General features: G+C 45.9%; 2 protein-coding genes across 3 annotated transcripts in view; both read right to left on the minus strand.

The window, feature by feature from the left end:
• Positions 1-6,763: 6,763 nt before the first annotated feature.
• LOC134088144 (acidic mammalian chitinase-like) lies at positions 6,764-14,101 on the minus strand. The gene is made up of 10 exons (XM_062542074.1): positions 14,080-14,101; positions 13,046-13,268; positions 12,246-12,302; positions 11,910-12,075; positions 11,266-11,390; positions 10,617-10,740; positions 9,942-10,124; positions 8,687-8,803; positions 7,502-7,634; positions 6,764-7,273 (listed from the first exon to the last, which is right to left on the minus strand). The coding sequence occupies exons 1-10, from the start codon at positions 14,099-14,101 to the stop codon at positions 6,993-6,995; spliced, it is 1,431 nt and encodes a 476-aa protein (XP_062398058.1). The 3' UTR covers positions 6,764-6,992.
• A 3,230-nt stretch (positions 14,102-17,331) lies between these two features.
• Positions 17,332-20,733, minus strand: part of LOC134088055 (neurofascin-like) — a 36,610-nt gene continuing 33,208 nt past the window's right edge. Inside the window, exons 25-28 of one of the 2 annotated variants that reach the window (XM_062541956.1) lie at positions 20,593-20,662; positions 20,186-20,197; positions 19,731-19,766; positions 17,332-18,574 (exon numbers count right to left, since the gene is read on the minus strand). In XM_062541956.1, coding sequence (XP_062397940.1) covers positions 18,280-18,574; positions 19,731-19,766; positions 20,186-20,197; positions 20,593-20,662 — 413 coding nt within the window. In that variant the 3' untranslated portion in view covers positions 17,332-18,279. Of the gene's footprint in view, positions 18,575-19,730; positions 19,767-20,185; positions 20,198-20,559; positions 20,663-20,733 lie in introns of those variants that run through there. The other variant, XM_062541955.1, reaches the window with a different exon arrangement.

Below are 20,733 nucleotides of genomic sequence, written 5' to 3' on the forward strand. Positions count from 1 at the left end.
TCTACACGTGAACATCAAGACCCAGCACACATCCTACTATGTTCTACACGTGAACATGAAGACCCAGCACACATCCTACTATGTTCTACACGTGAACATGAAGACCCAGCACACATCCTACTATGTTCTACACGTGAACATGAAGACCCAGCACACATCCTACTATGTTCTACACGTGAACATGAAGACCCAACACACATCCTACTATGTTCTACACGTGAACATGAAGACCCAGCACACATCCTACTAACGCGTTCTACACGTGAACATGAAGACCCAGCACATATCCTACTAACGCGTTCTACACGTGAACATGAAGACCCAGCACATATCCTACTATGTTCTACACGTGAACATGAAGACCCAGCACATATCCTACTAACATGTTCTACACGTGAACATGAAGACCCAGCACATATCCTACTAACATGTTCTACACGTGAACATGAAGACCCAGCACATATCCTACTAACATGTTCTACACGTGAACATGAAGACCCAGCACATATCCTACTATGTTCTACACGTGAACATGAAGACCCAGCACATATCCTACTATGTTCTACACGTGAACATCAAGACCCAGCACACATCCTACTATGTTCTACACGTGAACATGAAGACCCAGCACACATCCTACTAACATGTTCTACACGTGAACATGAAGACCCAGCACATATCCTACTATGTTCTACATGTGAACATGAAGACCCAGCACACAGGGCTGCCTGGTATGTGCCTGTTGTTGTTGGACAGCTAGTTTCTCATTGCTTCCATGACCAGATAACCCAACCAAGGACCACTGACTACTTCCTGATCATGTGCGGTTTCCTCTTGGGTAGCCTGGCCTCGCTTCACTACCCCATCAGACTTCTCAGAATCTGCCACCCTACAGAGTCAACAAGCACACTACACTACCTCTGATATCTGCCAGCCTAGTCAACAAGCACACTACACTACCACTGATATCTCTCACCCTACAGAGTCAACAAGCACACTACACTACCACTGATATCTGCACCCTACAGAGTCAACAAGCACACTACACTACCGCTGATATCTGCCAGCCTACAGAGTCAACAAGCACACTACACTACCGCTGATATCTGCACCCTACAGAGTCAACAAGCACAATACACTACCGCTGATATCTGCACCCTACAGAGTCAACAAGCACACTACACTACCTCTGATATCTGCCAGCCTAGTCAACAAGCACACTACACTACCTCTGATATCTGCCAGCCTAGTCAACAAGCACACTACACTACCGCTGATATCTGCCACCCTACAGATTCAACAAGCACACTACACTACCTCTGATATCTGCACCCTACAGATTCAACAAGCACACTACACTACAGTACCACTGATATCTGCCAGCCTAGTCAACAAGCACACTACACTACCTCTGATATCTGCCAGCCTAGTCAACAAGCACACTACACTACCGCTGATATCTGCACCCTACAGAGTCAACAAGCACACTACACTACAGTACCACTGATATCTGCCAGCCTAGTCAACAAGCACACTACACTACCTCTGATATCTGCCACCCTACAGAGTCAACAAGCACACTACACTACCGCTGATATCTCTCACCCTACAGAGTCAACAAGCACACTACACTACCTCTGATATCTGCCAGCCTACAGAGTCAACAAGCACACTACACTACCGCTGATATCTGCCAGCCTACAGAGTCAACAAGCACACTACACTACCGCTGATATCTGCACCCTACAGAGTCAACAAGCACACTACACTACCGCTGATATCTGCCAGCCTAGTCAACAAGCACACTACACTACCTCTGATATCTGCCAGCCTAGTCAACAAGCACACTACACTACCGCTGATATCTGCCACCCTACAGATTCAACAAGCACACTACACTACCTCTGATATCTGCCACCCTACAGATTCAACAAGCACACTACACTACCTCTGATATCTGCCACCCCAGAGTCAACAAGCACACTACACTACCGCTGATATCTGCCACCCTACAGATTCAACAAGCACACTACACTACCTCTGATATCTGCCACCCTACAGATTCAACAAGCACACTACACTACCTCTGATATCTGCCAGCCTAGTCAACAAGCACACTACACTACCTCTGATATCTGCACCCTACAGAGTCAACAAGCACACTACAGTACCTCTGATATCTGCACCCTACAGATTCAACAAGCACACTACAAACTTGCATGCATCCACATTGACTCTGCTGCTGCTACGGTGTCAGATTTTTCCCCCCATTGATTTATGCAATCAATAGACAGGACAGATGGACTATTGGACTTTCAGGAGATCAGTAAAAATGAATGAATCACTATAGTAACTGTTTTCAAAGACACATTTAATACACAATTCAACCATGAAAGTAAATAATTGATAAGGCCCTGCACGATGGACACGATGGGGAACTGGTGTTGTTGCATGTCTCTGATGTTATGACTGTTGAGAAACAGTTGGGGGGGGGGGGTTGCTAGAAATGTCCTTGTCACCTAGCAGCTAAGACTGTAAACAAGGAAGTTACTGGCACAGCCTCAAGTTTAGCAATCTAGTAAGTGATTGGTTGTTTTAAATAAACTTGCATGCATCCACATCAACTCTGCTGCTACGGTGTCAGATTTTTTCCCCATTGATTTATGCAATCTGGTGTTGTTGCATGTCTCTGATGTTATGACTGTTGAGAAAAGCTGTGGGTTTGTGAAATATTTCATCACAAATGGAAGCATGTGTCTGGGGGGGGGAGGGTTGCTAGACATGTCCTTGTCACATAGCAGCTAAGACTGTAAACAAGGAAGTTACTGGCACAGCCTCAAGTTTAGCAATCAGTGACTCAGATGAAGAGTTGAGTTAAGAGGAGCAGGATGTGCATCACCTGTATGCAGTGTTTTAACTAGAATGTATTTCCGAGGAACGACAAAATGTGCTTGCTCATAGCAGTTCATCAACAGGAGGAGATGTATAGTGAAATATGGGGCTGAACTCGACTTGACCCAAGGATTCTAACGGTACGGCATTTTCAAATTGGGTCAGTTGCGTGCGTCAACATACATCCAAAATGGCAAAACATATTTGTGCTAGTTGTAGCGACCCATAGGTCAAAGGGCACCAAATTAGGGGCAGGATTTTCTTGGGAGAAGATCAGGCAGTCTGCCAAGACCTGCCCCAATAGGTGTCATTGGACCATTAAACCACACAATGATCCAGAACATACAGCCAAACAAAGCAAGAAATGATTAACAGAGAACAACGACAGCATTTTAGAGCGGCCCAGCCAAACCTCAATCTGTCAAGTGTGAGCACATGACCAGAGTGATGACAAAGAACCGCTCCTGCCTGGGTAGGGCACACAGAACCGCTCCTGCCCGGGTAGGGCACAAAGAACCGCTCCTGCCTGGGTAGGGCTGTAGAACCGCTCCTGCCTGGGTAGGGCTGTAGAACCGCTCCTGCCCGGGTAGGGCACAAAGAACCGCTCCTGCCTGGGTAGGGCTGTAGAACCGCTCCTGCCTGGGTAGGGCTGTAGAACCGCTCCTGCCTGGGTAGGGCACAAAGAACCGCTCCTGCCTGGGCAGGGCACAAAGAACCGCTCCTGCCTGGGCAGGGCACAAAGAACCGCTCCTGCCTGGGCAGGGCACAAAGAACCGCTCCTGCCTGGGGAGGGCCGATGGGCTGTAGAACCGCTCCTGCCTGGGCAGGGCCGATGGGCTGTAGAAATGTCATCATTGGCTTTAGTCACAACCCCAGGATTAGATTACACCAAACCCGGTCAATCAACTGCCCTCATGACAATTTGATCATTTGATGATGCAACTGCCCTTGTGACCTCATGACCCTTAGATCATTTGATGATGAGTGCTTTCTTCTTGACACAATCCAGAGAGGGCGACGCCTTAAATGCAGAGAGAACACCCAGCGCTGGAGCTCAGTCGGCTGCCGCCTGAAGTGGTACATCATACTGGCCTCCGGGTCCGTAGTTCTGAAACTGTTGTTAGGTAATAAATGTCTTACCTTGTTAAACTGTTCGCTAATGCATGTCTTACCATGTTTGCCATCTTTAAACCTGCTTCTGTCTGCTTGCATTGAATTTCTCACCACAGGGCGATGTCATGGGAAGAAACCATTGTGATGCCACACCCTCACAAGCCAGAGACCCACTTAAGGCCACGTTCACACATACACGGGTATCTTGACTTAAGGCCACGTTCACACATACACGGGTATCTTGACTTAAGGCCACGTTCACCCATACATGGGTATCTTGACTTAAGGCCAGGTTCACACATACACGGGTATCTTGACTTACAGTAAGGCCACGTTCACACATACACGGGTATCTTGACTTAAGGCCACGTTCACACATACACGGGTATCTTGACTTAAGGCCACGTTCACACATACACGGGTATCTTGACTTAAGGCCACGTTCACCCATACACGGGTATCTTGACTTAAGGCCACGTTCACCAATACACGGGTATCTTGACTTAAGGCCACGTTCACACATACATGGGTATCTGGACTTTTCCCTTCCTTTGTGCCTTTCGTATACACACACAAATGGCGATTTCGCCTCTGAATACGATTCTTTCAGCCAACATCACAGTATGTGGCAGTACTTGCATCTGCACAAAAAGTGCGACCAATGTTTACATTTTCATTTGGCTATGGTGATCATGGATGCATTCAGAGTAGCAGTCGCAAAATGTTGGTGCCAACCCTTTTCGTTTTTTGCATTTGCAAATAGAGTGGAAATGAAACAGAAGAAGTGATTTGTTGATGTTGTTGCTATGGGCTCGAGCGTCTTGTTCCACTACTACCGACAGGTTTGGCATACTCTTGGCATATAGATGGGTTAGTGTCAACGAAAACTTTTGACAACTGAAAACCGACTATTTTTTGGTTCAACTTCCAAACCAAGGTGCCACGTTCCAAACCGGCTTTTGTTTGGTGAAAAAGCTCTGAACGGTTCAAATGTTGGTTCGAGAACGAACGGAGCCAGTTCTCTGTCGGTGGAAAAGGCCTAGCAGGGATCTCCAACCTTTTTGGGGATGAGGGCTGCAGGAAGAACTCGAAATCATATGGAGGGCTACTCATTTCAAACAAACAGCCCCTCACAACATTTTATGCAAGGGTAATCCTCCTAAATAGTGGGTGACTTAAAATGTCAACCTATCAATACTATATGCTGTAGGCCTATGCGCCTTTATATATTAAGGGATAGTTCAGTATTTTACACTTTAAGCCCATTTTCTGTGTTGCCTAGGATGCAAAAGAGTGGTTGACACCAATATTTTGATGATTGTTCCTGTCTCGACTATTTGGCTGACATTATAACATATTTTAAAGTTAACTATTATGTCAGTACAAACATTTTTGTACATTGCTTAACCATAGAGTATCCCTCTATATAGCTGAACAGAAGGGACCACTTCTGCATAATTTCACATGCTAAAATGTAGCTGACAGTATTTTTTACTAAGCTATTTCTGAATCGTGAAAATATGCTTTGTCGTTGTGAACTTATTGCAGTATCATCAAAACTACAGTATTCCATCTGTGTGCATGGCTAAAATTGTGAAGGGCAGAATAGTTAAGGCTATAGCAGAAATATTTTCATCCATAGATAAAAAGTAAGTGTAACGTCTGAGTTTATTTTCAAATAGCACCAGATTGATGCATTTCAACACTTAAATATTAAACATGTTCTTGCCCCTATACTGTAGCTTGACTACAACTCTCGGGACAGAACATGTGGAGAAACGGACTGACCCTAGCACCACTGCTGGGAAACATTCCAGGGAAACACTGAACAGTTACTTTTCAATAAGACCAAAATATATGAAAAACCAATTAGTCTTCTGACAAAATCATCTTTAATGACAAACTACAAGATACAAAAGAACAAGAATACATACATACACCAAAGAAAAGAGATTACAAAAGGGCTACATGTAACTATGAAACAGGACGCAAGTGAAAACGATGAACCAATAATCAGGGGGCAGAGCTACAGTCGCGAGGAGCGAACTCAGCGGAGAGACACGGATATAAGGAACCAGAAGCACAGGAAGGGGAAACACACACACACACATACAGTATATACATACAGTACATATATATATTAGATGTCGCCTTCTCAACATGTGCCTGACGCCGCCATCTTGCATCAGACAGAAGTGGGCTACGTCTATGAGACGCACAGCAAACAATCTATGGTTCACAGAATGTTGCGTGAACGTTTGTTTAGTTGACAAAACATTTGGCTTATAACTTAAACAAAACCTTTACGTTAGAATTAGAGTTAGAAGTTTGACTACATTATTTAGCCTTCTTGATGATAGTGTTCTCTGGGGCCTCCTGTCAGTGTGGCCCTTAGAACTGTCCAACCCTAGTTGGGTTAGGCGTAGGTTTAGGGCTAGAATTGTCCTACCCTACTTGGGTTAGGGCTAGAATTGTCCTACCCTACTTGGGTTAGGGCTAGAATTGTCCTACCCTACTTGGGTTAGGCGTAGTGTTAGGGCTAGAATTGTCCTACCCTACTTGGGTTAGGCGTAAGGTTAACTAGGTCTTCAAGTTATGGTTAAGACTTTGGTTGAGGTGGGGAGTAGTAATCACTGTGGGCAGATGAGTAAGTGTTACCATAAGATCTTGCATTATGTATTTCATAAGACCAATACACAATGCATTCTTATTTCAACTGAGAGAAATGGACTCATAGAGGACAATGTGAATGGTATGGACTCATAGAGCACAATGTTAATGGTATGGGCTCATAGAGGACAATGTTAATGGTATGGACTCATAGAGCACAATGTTAATGGTATGGACTCATAGAGGACAATGTTAATGGTATGGACTCATAGAGCACAATGTTAATGGTATGGGCTCATAGAGGACAATGTTAATGGTATGGACTCATAGAGGACAATGTTAATGGTATGGGCAGAGGATGATGGCAGATTCACGCCTTATGACCAGTCACAACATTTGCATCTGTCTTGGTAAACAAGGCCCGCCGGACATCGCAGGACAAATGTATGACCCATGGAGCACTGGTAGAACTGATTGGGGTTTGCACTGAGGGGGTACAGGCCGTCAGCCTTCCCCGAGCAGAAGCCACTTCCTGGGGCATGGGTGGTGGGGGTTGTGGTGGGGGTGGTGGTGGTGGTGGTGGTTGTTGTAGCATCAGGCCTGGCTGTGGTTGTTGTAGGCTCCTCAGGGAAGGTGGTTGGAGGGAGAGGAGGCAAGCCTGAAGAAACAAAAACATTTCGTATTTGTTTAGTCTCGGAGAGTGTCACTGCAAGTTGATATTCTGTATATCAGGCCTTTTCCTTCAGTCGTCTCAAATGTGACAGGACTACATCAGCAAAATGGATCATTAAGGACATTTATGATTAAACAACATCATGGGTCTTTAATAAAGAGCAAATGGATGTGTCATGAGGACGTTTGTTGGTATTGCAGCTTGTTGGCCGACCTGAGAGGAGCTGAGAGTGCAGGTGGTTGAGGAGGGGGTAGTCGCCCTGACCGCAGAACTGCCCCGCAAAGTCGTCCAGATCCAGCGCCCAGGCGAACGCGCCTCCGTATCCGTTGGCCTTCAGGTACTGAGCCTACACACACACACACACACACACACGCAATAACATCAAGAGCAGGTACTGAGCCTACACACACACACACACACACACACACGCAATAACATCAAGAGCAGGTACTGAGCCTACACACACACACACACACACACACGCAATAACATCAAGAGCAGGTACTGAGCCTACACACACACACACACACACACACACACGCAATAACATCAAGAGCAGGTACTGAGCCTACACACGCAATAACATCAAGAGCAGGTACTGAGCCTACACACACACACACACACACACACGCAAGAACATCAAGAGCAGGTACTGAGCCTACACACACACACACACACACACACACAATAACATCAAGAGCAGGTACTGAGCCTACACACACACACACACACACACACACAATAACATCAAGAGCAGGTACTGAGCCTACACACACACACACACACACACACACGCAATAACATCAAGAGCAGGTACTGAGCCTACACACACACACACACACACACACACACAATAACATCAAGAGCAGGTACTGAGCCTACACACACACACACACACACACACACAATAACATCAAGAGCAGGTACTGAGCCTACACACACACACACACACACACACACGCAATAACATCAAGAGCAGGTACTGAGCCTACACACGCAATAACATCAAGAGCAGGTACTGAGCCTACACACACACACACACACACACACGCAAGAACATCAAGAGCAGGTACTGAGCCTACACACGCAATCACATCAAGAGCAGGTACTGAGCCTACACACACACACACACACACACACGCAATCACATCAAGAGCAGGTACTGAGCCTACACACGCAATAACATCAAGAGCAGGTACTGAGCCTACACACACACACACACACACACACACACACACACACACACGCAATAACATCAAGAGCAGAAAGCAAAGCAGGCTCAACGTGTCATCTCGTAATACATAGAGATATTGAAGTGAATCAAAGTGCTACTTTTTCAGCTATGTGAGTGGGCACACACACTGATCACGGTAGAGAAAACCAGCCAATCAGGAGTACCTTTGTTGTGATGCTCTCGTGGTTGTCGAAGCCCACCCACTCGTTCCCTTTGACTGCGTAGGGCACCTTCTGATCTCCAATCCACTGGGTGCTCGTCCCCTTGAGGAAGCTGCAGATCTGACGGAGTGAACAAGCACATAATTAGCCAATAAGACAATAATGCTAACTGTAAGACAGTAAGCCTGAGGAAAGTTCAGGAGAACGTGTTTCTGTTGCCGTGTGGAGCATTTCTTTTACTTTGGGCAAAAAACGTGTCTGCTAAATGTAATGAAATGTAAAGACGGTGGCACACCTCGTAGTAGGCCCAGAAGCCGCCCTTACGGGTGTAGGTTCCCCCCCCTACACACACACACACACACACACACACACACACCTCGTAGTAGGTTCCCCCACCCCCTCACATACACACACACACACACACACACACACACCTCGTAGTAGGTTCCCCCACCCCCACCCCCTCACACACACACACACCTCGTAGTAGGTTCCCCCACCCCCTCACACACACACACACACACACACACACACACACACACACACACACACACACACACACACCTCGTAGTAGGCCCAGAAGCCTCCCTCGCGGGTGTAGGTTCCCCCCCTACACACACACACACACACACACCTCGTAGTAGGCCCAGAAGCCTCCCTCGCGGGTGTAGGTTCCCCCTCTACACACACACACACACACACACACACACACACACACACACCTCGTAGTAGGTTCCCCCACCCCCTCACCCCCTCACACACACACACACACACACACACACACACACACCTCGTAGTAGGCCCAGAAGCCGCCCTCGCGGGTGTAGGTTCCCCCACCCCCTCACACACACACACACACACACACACACCTCGTAGTAGGTTCCCCCACCCCCTCACCCCCTCACACACACACACACACACACACACACACACACACACACACACACCTCGTAGTAGGCCCAGAAGCCGCCCTCGCGGGTGTAGGTTCCCCCCCTACACACACACACACACACACACACACACACACACACACCTCGTAGTAGGCCCAGAAGCCTCCCTCACACACACACACACACCTCGTAGTAGGCCCAGAAGCCGCCCTCGCGGGTGTAGGTTCCCCCCCTACACACACTCACACACACACACACACACACACACACACACACACACACACACACACACACACACACCTCGTAGTAGGCCCAGAAGCCGCCCTCGCGGGTGTAGGTTCCCCCCCTACACACACACACACACACACCTCGTAGTAGGCCCAGAAGCCGCCCTCGCGGGTGTAGGTTCCTGCGGAGGCCGGGCCGCTGGCGGGCGCTCCGACTCCGTTGCTGGCGGATACGATGCGGAAGGTGCGGCCATACGTGGCGACGCCCAACAGCAGCTTCTCTGCGGGAGCGCCACCGTCCCTCCAGTACCTCATGGCAAAGTCCTGCGGAGAACAGAGCATATGGTGTCTATACATTAGAGCAGAGAGCGTGTGGTGTCTATACGTTACAGCAGAGAACATATGGTGTCTATACATTACAGCAGAGAACATATGGTGTCTATACGTTACAGCAGAGAGTATATGGGATCTATACGTTACAGCAGGGAGCATATGGTGTCTATACGTTAGAGCAGAGAGCATATGGAGCAGAGAGCGTGTGGTGTCTATACATTACAGCAGAGAGCATATGGGATCTATACATTACAGCAGAGAGCATATGGGATCTATACGTTACAGCAGAGAGCATATGGGATCTATACGTTACAGGAGAGAGCATATGGTGTCTATACGTTGGTGTCTATACGCTTTTCTAGTTTGGCATACAATCCTTTCCTGTACACTATTCACTTGTGAGTGTACCAGCCTATTAACCCAATAGCCTAATAATATTCTAATAATAATATAATATTCTAATAATAGTGTAATGGAACGTACCGTGTTGTAGTAGACGTTGTCTCCCATATCGGTGGCGCTGCCGTAGAGTGGGCTGTTGTGGCCGGTGGATGTGTCCCAGGCCCCGTGGAAGTCATACGTCATCACGTTGATGAAGTCCAGGTACCTGAGGGGTGGACGATGCAACAACAGCCTGGGTCATGTCCCAGTACACCAACACAACATCACAACATAACAGGCTGGGTCATGTCCCAATACACCAACACAACATCACAACATAACAGGCTGGGTCATGTCCCAGTACACCAACACAACATCACAACATAACAGGCTGGGTCATGTCCCAATACACCAACACAACATCACAACATAACAGGCTGGGTCTTGTCCCAATACACCAACACAACGTCACAACATAACAGGCTGGGTCATATACCAGTACTACACCAACACAACATCACATCATACCAGGCTGGGTCATATACCAGTACGCCATCGTAACAGCCTGGGTCATATACCAGTACACCAACACAACATCACAACATAACAGGCTGGGTCATATACCAGTACTACACCAACACAACATCACATCATACCAGGCTGGGTCATATACCAGTACGCCAACACAACATCACAACTTAACAGCCTGGGTCATGTCCCAATATGCCATTTTTTCCAGCCGGTTTCTTACGTTGAAACTTTGGCGATTTCATAGCCGTTGTCGATGTGTCCCTTGCCTGCCGCCACGGCTGCGGTGAGCAGCAATCTGGGCCGCTTGGTGGTCACGGCCTCCTGCTCAAACGCCTCCAGCAGCTCCTGAAACCCAACGTGTGTGTTTATTACACATCAAGAAACAAACAAAGCAGCACAATCTTTCAAACCCCGTACGAGATGTGCGGTAACAAACCCCATACGAGATGTACAGTAACAAACCCCATACGAGATGTACGGTAACAAACCCCATACGAGATGTACGGTAACAAACCCCGTACAAGATGTACGGTAACAAACCCCGTACGAGATGTGCGGTAACAAACCCCATACGAGATGTGCGGTAACAAACCCCATACGAGATGTACGGTAACAAACCCCGTACGAGATGTGCGGTAACAAACCCCATACGAGATGTGCGGTAACAAATCCCATACGAGATGTACGGTAACAAACCCCGTACGAGATGTGCGGTAACAAACCCCATACGAGATGTACGGTAACAAACCCCGTACGAGATGTGCGGTAACAAACCCCATACGAGATGTGCGGTAACAAACCCCGTACGAGATGTGCGGTAACTTCTTCATCACGGGTGTGTGGGGTGTGGCTGGCTCAGCTCACCTGGCAGAGGGTTGTGAATCTCTGTTTGTCCTGCGGGGGGCTCCCTCGAGCGCCGGGGTACTCCCAGTCCAGGTCCAAACCATCAAATCCATGCGTGCGCAAGAAGCTGATGGACGACTGGATGAACTTCTGTCGGTTAACTGCAGTGGACACCGTGATGGAAAACCTGTGGGATTGGGATTACAAGCACAGGCTGAGGATTCGGGATCATGTATAAGTACAAACCTATTTTATACCGTTCATGATACAAACCTATTTTATATATTCTATAGTACAAACCATAGACTGTATATATATACAGTACAGTCTATGGTACAAACACATCAACACACTCACTGGGTTGTGCCAAAGTTCCAACCTCCAACAGCAAGCAGAGTCTTCAAAGCCGGATTCCTGTCAAGACCAATTGGAGCGGTTACAAAGACCAGGCATCATGTCTTGGCTACAAGACCACACATCCTATCTCAACTCTGAGGCCCATTTCACACCAAAGATCCGCAACAAGACAAAACCATTGCAGGAGTTGCAGCGGTGTGAATCAAATGTTGCATGTCGTTGTAAGCCATCGCAAAGCATTCAGCATATTTAGTCACAGTTGCTAGGTTTTAGAATATTGCAGCTCATCTCGTTGTGCTGTGAGGTTTGAGCCCCCTAAAGATTACGCATCACATCTCAACTATAAGAGCTGTCCCAAAGGCAGCATGTGATATTGAAGACAGTGGGCCTCTGATGAACACCAGCCTCCTTACGTATACTAGGATCTCCTCGTACAGTAAGATATTGCCTTTGGGTGCGTACTGTACATACCTGGCCTTCAGACCATACAGTACAGTAGGATATTGCCTTTGGGCCGTACTGTACATACCTTGCCTTCAGACCATACAGTAGGATATTGCCTTTGGGTGCGTACTGTACATGCCTTTGGGTGTGTACTGTACATACCTGGCCTTCAGACCGTACAGTACAGTAGGATATTGCCTTTGGGCCGTACTGTACATACCTTGCCTTCAGACCATACAGTAGGATATTGCCTTTGGGTGCGTACTGTACATGCCTTTGGGTGCGTACTGTACATACCTGGCCTTCAGGCCGTACAGTACAGTAGGATATTGCCTTTGGGTGCGTACTGTACATACCTGGCCTTCAGGCCGTTGAATGAGCTGTAGAGGGTCTCGTCGTTCCACTCGTAGGTGGCCAGCTCGTTGTTGTGGTTGATGACGGAGAAGGCGTAGATCAGGTGGGTGCAGAGGTTTGGGTCCACGTTGGCGGGCAGGAACCGCCCCGTTCCAGGTCTGTATTGGGCCCAGTTGGTGAAGTAGCAGACCAGTTTGGTGGACGACACTGTGGAGTACACAGACAATTATATAACAATATTATAGACAATACAGACAATTAGGCCTGAGTCTCCATTGACCTGACCCTGCTAAAACATCAAGGAAGCAGTGACTGCATTTTCACCTGGAGTACACACACAATTCTATAACAATATATATTATAGACAATACAGACAACTAGGCCTGAGTCTCCAGTGAACATCAAGGAAGCAGTGACTTGTCTCTGAGTTTTCACCTGGAGTACACACGCAATTCTATAACAATATTATAGACAATACAGACAACTAGGCCTGAGTCTCCAGTGAACATCAAGGAAGCAGTGACTTGTCTCTGAGTTTTCACCTGGAGTACACACACAATTCTATAACAATATATATTATAGACAATACACACAATTCTATAACAATATTATAGACAATACAGACAATTAGGCCTGTGATGTACCTCCAGTTACCTGCCTGTGCTAGAGCATCACAGAAGCAGTTTTCACTAGTGTGTCTGTGACTATAGAGTCTGTGTGCAGTTTTCACTAGTGTGTCTGTGACTATAGTGTCTGTGTGCAGTTTTCACTAGTGTGTCTGTGACTATAGTGTCTTTGTCCACACCACTGATGTGTATGGATAGTTGGTGTTAAGACACAGTTAATAGTGTGTCCCTCAAAGCCCACTTACCCACACTAAGGCACGCCAAGAGGGTCAAACCTGACGGGGAGATAAAGGCTCATTATTGTTCCCATAATTCCATAGGACCCATTTCAGGTCATGAGAATGTTGTTGTATTTTCAATAGCGAAAAGATCCATTCAGAACAATGTTTTGATTTAGTATCAGGACTCACCAGCGATCATCAGCCTGGCCATGATGTGTCGGGAGATGCTTGTCCTGGCCAAGCCCACTATTGGCAGGGAACGTCTTCTCCTTCCTCTTCTCTGGAGCTACTGGCGTGGAGGTGGAGGATGTGACATCATTTTATACATTTCTGATGCGGCAGGGGAGGGGCCACCCTCAGGGCCCCTGGGGATGTGATGTAACCCAAACCCGAAGCTTTAGCGCCCATAACCCAGATAGAGCACAGCGTGCAGCGGGCCGAGTTCTAGCTCAAAGTCAAGAGTGCAGATAAAGCACTGGGGAAGGTGTCCCATGCGTTACCTCAAGGTGAGGAGTGCAGATGTTTATCTTTACGACGGGATTCAAAGGTCTACATTCAGTAGGACATCCAGCTGGTCACTGTGTTCTGTTCTATATCATAAGCTTTTGATTTGATGAACATCTTAGATGTTTCAATAACCTTGAAAATTGCATCTACTAATAATTCAAATTTTGAAAATGTGAAAAAAGAATGCCAATTTATGTACACTTGAAAAATCTAGATGCAGCCCTGTTCCTTTACAACAGTCCTCTTAATTCAGCCCATAAGTGTTTTGAGGTCTTGATTAAAATCCAAATGTGACCGTTTTGGCCCCTTATTGAAGATGATATATTGAATTATTGATTTATTTTATTAATATTTCTGTGACACCTCTTGTTCTCTATCAAAACATGTCTGTATGTTAAATATGTAAATATCTATCTATGTCTATATTTAATGGGTAATATCAAAACATGTCTGTATGTTGAATATGTACATATCTATCTACAGTATGTCTATTTAATGGTTAAGGATAAGCTGCTCCAGAGTTAGCACTTGAGAATGACTCCACCAGGCCACCGTACGCTGCTGCTGCAGCGACCCTGTGACACAGACAGAGCAGACTAATAACCCTGTCTGTTGCGTAAGCACAGATATGATAAACTTTGTGTATATTGACCATATGATAAGATTAAACAGGTACTGTAAGGCCTTTGTATTAGTGTCAAAGGAATTTTTATGATAACAGATGATAAAGAATATATGATGTATATCTTAATATAATTTACTTCATTATTTGAGGGTAATGCATTTGTCTGTGTAGGTGCACAATCTGTATTAGGTATATAATTTCAAAGGTTTTCTACAGGAAGTTGCTTTTAATGCAATGCAGTTTTAGTGAAAACACAGCAGTCCACTGTAGTGCAACTTGGTGGGCGGGATGTTGCAACACATCATCTGTTGCTCAGCTGCCAGCAGAAGACACATGATGAGAGCAAGTGTTGTTTTCATGTGGGATCACACACACACACACACACACACACACACACACACACACACACATGATGAGAGCAAGTGTTGTTTTGATGTGTGGGATCTTCCAACAGCATCTCACTTCAATGCAGACAGAACGACTTTCACAGTCATGATCTTGTGTTTCTCTCTCACACACACTTTATTTATTTTCACTGTGAAATCACGGGGCAACGGGACAGAGAGAAAGAGAGATGCCCCAGAGAGAAAGAGAGATGCCCCCTGCCCGGGGCAACGGAACAGAGAGAAAGAGAGATGCCCCCTACCCAGGGCAACGGGACAGAGGCTCAGCCACTCTGAGGCCACATCAAGCCATTACACACTACAAACACTACAACAACTGCTTTTCCATTCAAATCCAACCACGTGTTATTAATCTTATATCAAGATCAAAGAATCTAGTCAGTGCTGTTGTCAGCAGAAAGAGACTTATCTAGTGCTTTGTCATAAAATCATTTAACTGAACTTAAGATTTTGACTTACTTTAAGATCTTGTCAAAATGATATTCCTAGAGAGCTCTCGGGGAGTCTCTTCATACTAAATACAGTATCCAATAGGTGAGTCTCTTCATACTAAATACAGTATCCAATAGGTGAGTTGATCTCATTACAAGATTAACAACACTTGGTTGGACTAGCATTAGCATTAGCTGTAGTGCACCAGCCCACTGTGTGATGTGTGATGTGAGATGTGGAGCTGGGTGCACTGTGTGATGTGTGATGTGTGATGTGTGATGTGAGATGTGGAGCTGGGTGCACTGTGTGCTGTGTGCTGTGAGATGTGGAGCTGGGTGCACTGTGTGCTGTGTGCTGTGTGATGTGGAGCTGGGTGCACTGTGTGCTGTGTGATGTGGAGCTGGGTGCACTGTGTGCTGTGTGATGTGGAGCTGGGTGCACTGTGTGCTGTGATGTGAGATGTGGAGCTGGGTGCACTGTGTGATGTGTGATGTGGAGCTGGACGAGCACACGTAGGGAGTCTGTATGGGGAGCACATCTCTGTCCTTCTGTGCAAGAGCACATCTCACATCTCTGTCTTTCTGTGTAAGAACACATGACGCAACGCTGAGACCATAGACATCCTTCCAGACCACATCTGGTAAAGAACCGCAAGGTTTCTAAATACGCAACACCAGTCTGTCATATGACCTTGTAATGAAGCCACCCATGATGCAGGTTCATGTCCATCTTCATGTGCATTATTGACATCCATCACCCATCTCCTATAGCATCAGGTAGATACCTACAGCACTACAAAAACTCAGATCAATTTAGGATTAACGTTTGGTTTATTGGCACATATATTATTTAGCAAATTAGTTTCCAAATGGTCAGAGTAAAATTGTTCTAAAGTGCACATAGAAAATCACAAAAATACAAATATCCAAATGTAATGTCCAAAAGCTTGCTAGAGCGCACGAGGAAATCTCCAGCAGGCAAGGCAGGGTTTAGAGTTAAAGTCAACAGTGCATCGGGGCCACACACGCAAACACATCAGAAACATGAAGCGCTTTATTAAGCTGTTATTTCCTCTTAGTTCCTCCTATTCTTACTGCACAACAGAAATCACCGGCTAGCAGTGGAATCCATTTAAACATCAGAGATTCCCAGGAAGTTGTTGTAGCCACAAAGAGAACAGGAAAGTGATATGGGCCACAGAGTGGGGGAGATGAACCAGGTGCCGTTGATGAGGTATGGCCATCAATAAGAGGAGGTGGTGGGTGCGTATTACTTTAGAGGTTAATGCACAGAATATGAATCACACTGGAATGGATCTGTCTCTTTCACCTGTGAGATGATGGGACATTCTTCCTCTGTGAGCAGAACTATACTGTACAACATAAACAATAGTGCATTAGAACACAGAGAGATCCTACCCAGAATGCCCTGTGATGGGTTGGGAATATAATGGCTGAACACAATGACATCTTAAACACGCAATGGACTCTAATTTCACCGATGGACAAGTGGCAACCAGCCAATTTCATCTTGTACTTGAGTCAGTTAGCTCAGGGCCTTATGAATTTGAACTGATATTGGTACAGCTCATTACAAACTGAGCAATGTGCCGGGATCGAGTGTACTAAAGTTTCATAACCATTAAAATACTCTGTGTTCTTATACCTGAAGAATGAGGGCAGTTTGACCAAACCAGTAATTAGCGGGCTGGGAAAAGCAAAGAGACGGTTAAAAAGGTCATGGGCTAAAAAAGAAAAACGAGAATAAATATCTGACTAGCTTTTGCTTGTGCGCAACACGGCACATACTGTAAAATACCCAATTAGCCAACATTGTCCTCACTCTCTCCAGCTTTTACTGAGCACATACTGTAAAATACCCAATTAGCCAACATTGTCCTCACTCTCTCTAGCTTTTACTGTAAAATACCCAATTAGCCAACATTGTCCTCACTCTCTCTAGCTTTTACTGTAAAATACCCAATTAGCCAACATTGTCCTCACTCTCTCTAGCTTTTACTGAGCCATACCAGCACACATGCAGCCCCGCCACCATAGCACTCCCCATCGTCTCCTCACTCTCCTACTCTTTATCAACATGATAAAACATACCACCTCCCCGGGCAGTTACATAACCGCTTTATGCCCTTTAGTTTGAAAAGATAAAGGATCATGTTGGTAAATTATCTGCATGAAGGGAGCAGCCTTCTCCTGTAAAACGACCTTGTTTTATTTCCCAAACTGCAAAAGTAGCACTGTAAGTCCAGTCACCATTTCCCTATGATCCCCTTGACAAATGCAAGCAGAATCGATTTGCTCTCAGTGGCTGACCAGAGGTGAGAAGACCTCTTGGGCACACGCCAGTGTGTGGGCACCTGTTGTTTAGTCCCAGTGGCCCTCAGGTACCCATGAGAGGACTACACTAGGCCAGTGTGTAAATGGTGTTGGCTGGTGACGTGGCCTCGGAGCTGTCGTGGTACTCTCGACCTGACCTCTCGTGCTTGCTGATGCCGGTGTACTGGCTGATGAACGAGCCGTCTTCGTCTCTATCTGACTTCTCGCGCTTGCTGACGTCGGTGTACTGGCCGATGAACGAGCCGTCTTCGTTGAACTCGATCTCGCCTCCGTTGCCGTAATCCACCAGGCTGTCATCGCTCTCCGTCCTCCTGATGATGTCGTCCACCGAGTCCGCTCTCCTCTGCCTGATGTCCTCCTCCCTGGGGATAGAGATCCGGATTACGCCACACAGCCGTTCACATTCTAATCTGGATTACGCCACACGGCCGTTCACATGCTAATCTGAATTACACCACACGGCTGTTCACATTCGTTCACATTCTAATCTGGATTACGCCACACGGCCGTTCACATGCTAATCTGAATTACACCACACGGCTGTTCACATTCGTTCACATTCTAATCTGGATTACGCCACACGGCCGTTCACATTCTAATCTGGATTACACCACACGGCTGTTCACATTCGTTCACATTCTAATCTGGATTACGCCACACGGCCGTTCACATTCTAATCTGGATTACACCACATGGCTGTTCACATTCGTTCACATTCTAATCTGGATTACGCCACACGGCCGTTCACATTCTAATTTGGATTACACCACACGGCCATTCACATTCTAACAGTTGTTAGTTATAGTCTGTTGTTCTAGATATAGGGTGGTTAACCAGTGGTCTCTGTTGTTCTAGATATAGGGTTGTTAACCAGTGGCCTGTGTTGTTCTAGATATAGGGTGGTTAAACAATGGCCAATGTAGTCTGTTGGTCTAGATATACAGTAGGGTGGTTAACCAGTGGCCTCTATTGAAGTGTTGTGTATGCAGTCGTTTGTTCTAGATATAGGGTGGTTAACCAGTGGCCTATGTAGTCTGTTGTTCTAGATATACAGTAGGGTGGTTAACCAGTGGCCTCTGTTGAAGTGGCAGAACATATTAAGATACACTGCACTCTGTCCAGCACCTTGTTTTAGTTCGACTGGTTGATGCTCAGGTAATTTCCCCTGAATAAATAATAGTTGATGATGATGATGATGATGATGATGATGGTGTATCTATTATTTTGTAGCTGAATTTAGCAAACCTTTCTCTAAACATGAGAAGAAAACTGTCACCACAGGAATAGTGATGGGACTTTTGTTATGGTATGGGAGTAGACATAACCATAGGAATAGTGATGGACTTTTGTTATGGTATTGGAGTAGACGTAACCATAGGAATAGTGATGGAATTTTTTGATGGTTTGGCAGTAGACGGTAACCATAGGAATAGTGATGGGAGTTTTGTTATGGTATGGCAGTAGACAGTAACCATAGTGATGGAGTTTTGTTATGGTATGGCAGTCTAGACTACGTACCTTCTGGTGTAGGGAAGGGTAGGAACACGAGTTATCCTGGAACGTGTGAAAAGTGGAAACAGCTTTAGTGTTCATCAAACACAGTTATGGAACCGCAGCAGAATGATCGTGAATAAACAGAATCACACAGCAGCCTCGGAACACTGCAGTAATAATCTCAAGAATCAGTAGCCTATTGTATAACTGCTAAAGAACAAACAAACAACCCAAAGCAAACTCAGTGTTAGATTATAAATAAATAAACAACCCAAAGCAAACTCTGTGGGGCAATTTAAACTCCAACTCCAGTTTACAACCGTGTTAAACTCCAAACTAGAGACAGAGCAATTGCCCCAATGTTAGAATGTAAACAAATAAACAACCCAAAGCTAACTCAGTGTTAGAACATGATGTTGTGAGTTAGTCAGGCCACACGTCTCTATGGTAACAGTCAGTGCACACAGCGCTTCTCATACCTCTCCAGAGACCTGCAGTGGCACCACGAGAAAAGAAAAGAAAATGTAAAACAACGTTTATTCAGAAAAGTGGAACATAGAAGGTGAACCAGAGTTTATAAAAATGATCTGGGGTGGGATGTAGGTGATGACTTGTCCCATGGTCCACCTAATCTTTGTTTAGCAAACATCAAATAAAATCACATGAGTGATAACTGAAGCAGTCTAAATACCAAAGAACTCCATCATTTAAACTGCAGGTAAAATAGCTAAACAGTCAGCTACAACACGAAAAAACACCGATTTGCAGACTAGCAAAAAATGTTTGATAAAATGTAACCTTTGGTCTTTCATGGTGTCCCACAATCAAAGGCCCGTTTAGAGCATATCAGCAGTGCTAAGGCCTCGTCCTGTGGGACGGTACTCACCGATAGTCAAATGTTCCTTCCTGGTCTTTATCATCGAGGGGCTCCAAGCAAAAGTCCTTTTTATCCCTCACTTGCAAGATAAAAAAAGACAGTAACCGCTTATTCAATAAATGCTTACATAATGAGCATATTATGAGTTCA

Source organism: Sardina pilchardus, chromosome 7 (assembly GCF_963854185.1).
Source record: "Sardina pilchardus chromosome 7, fSarPil1.1, whole genome shotgun sequence".
Taxonomy (NCBI): domain Eukaryota; kingdom Metazoa; phylum Chordata; class Actinopteri; order Clupeiformes; family Clupeidae; genus Sardina; species Sardina pilchardus.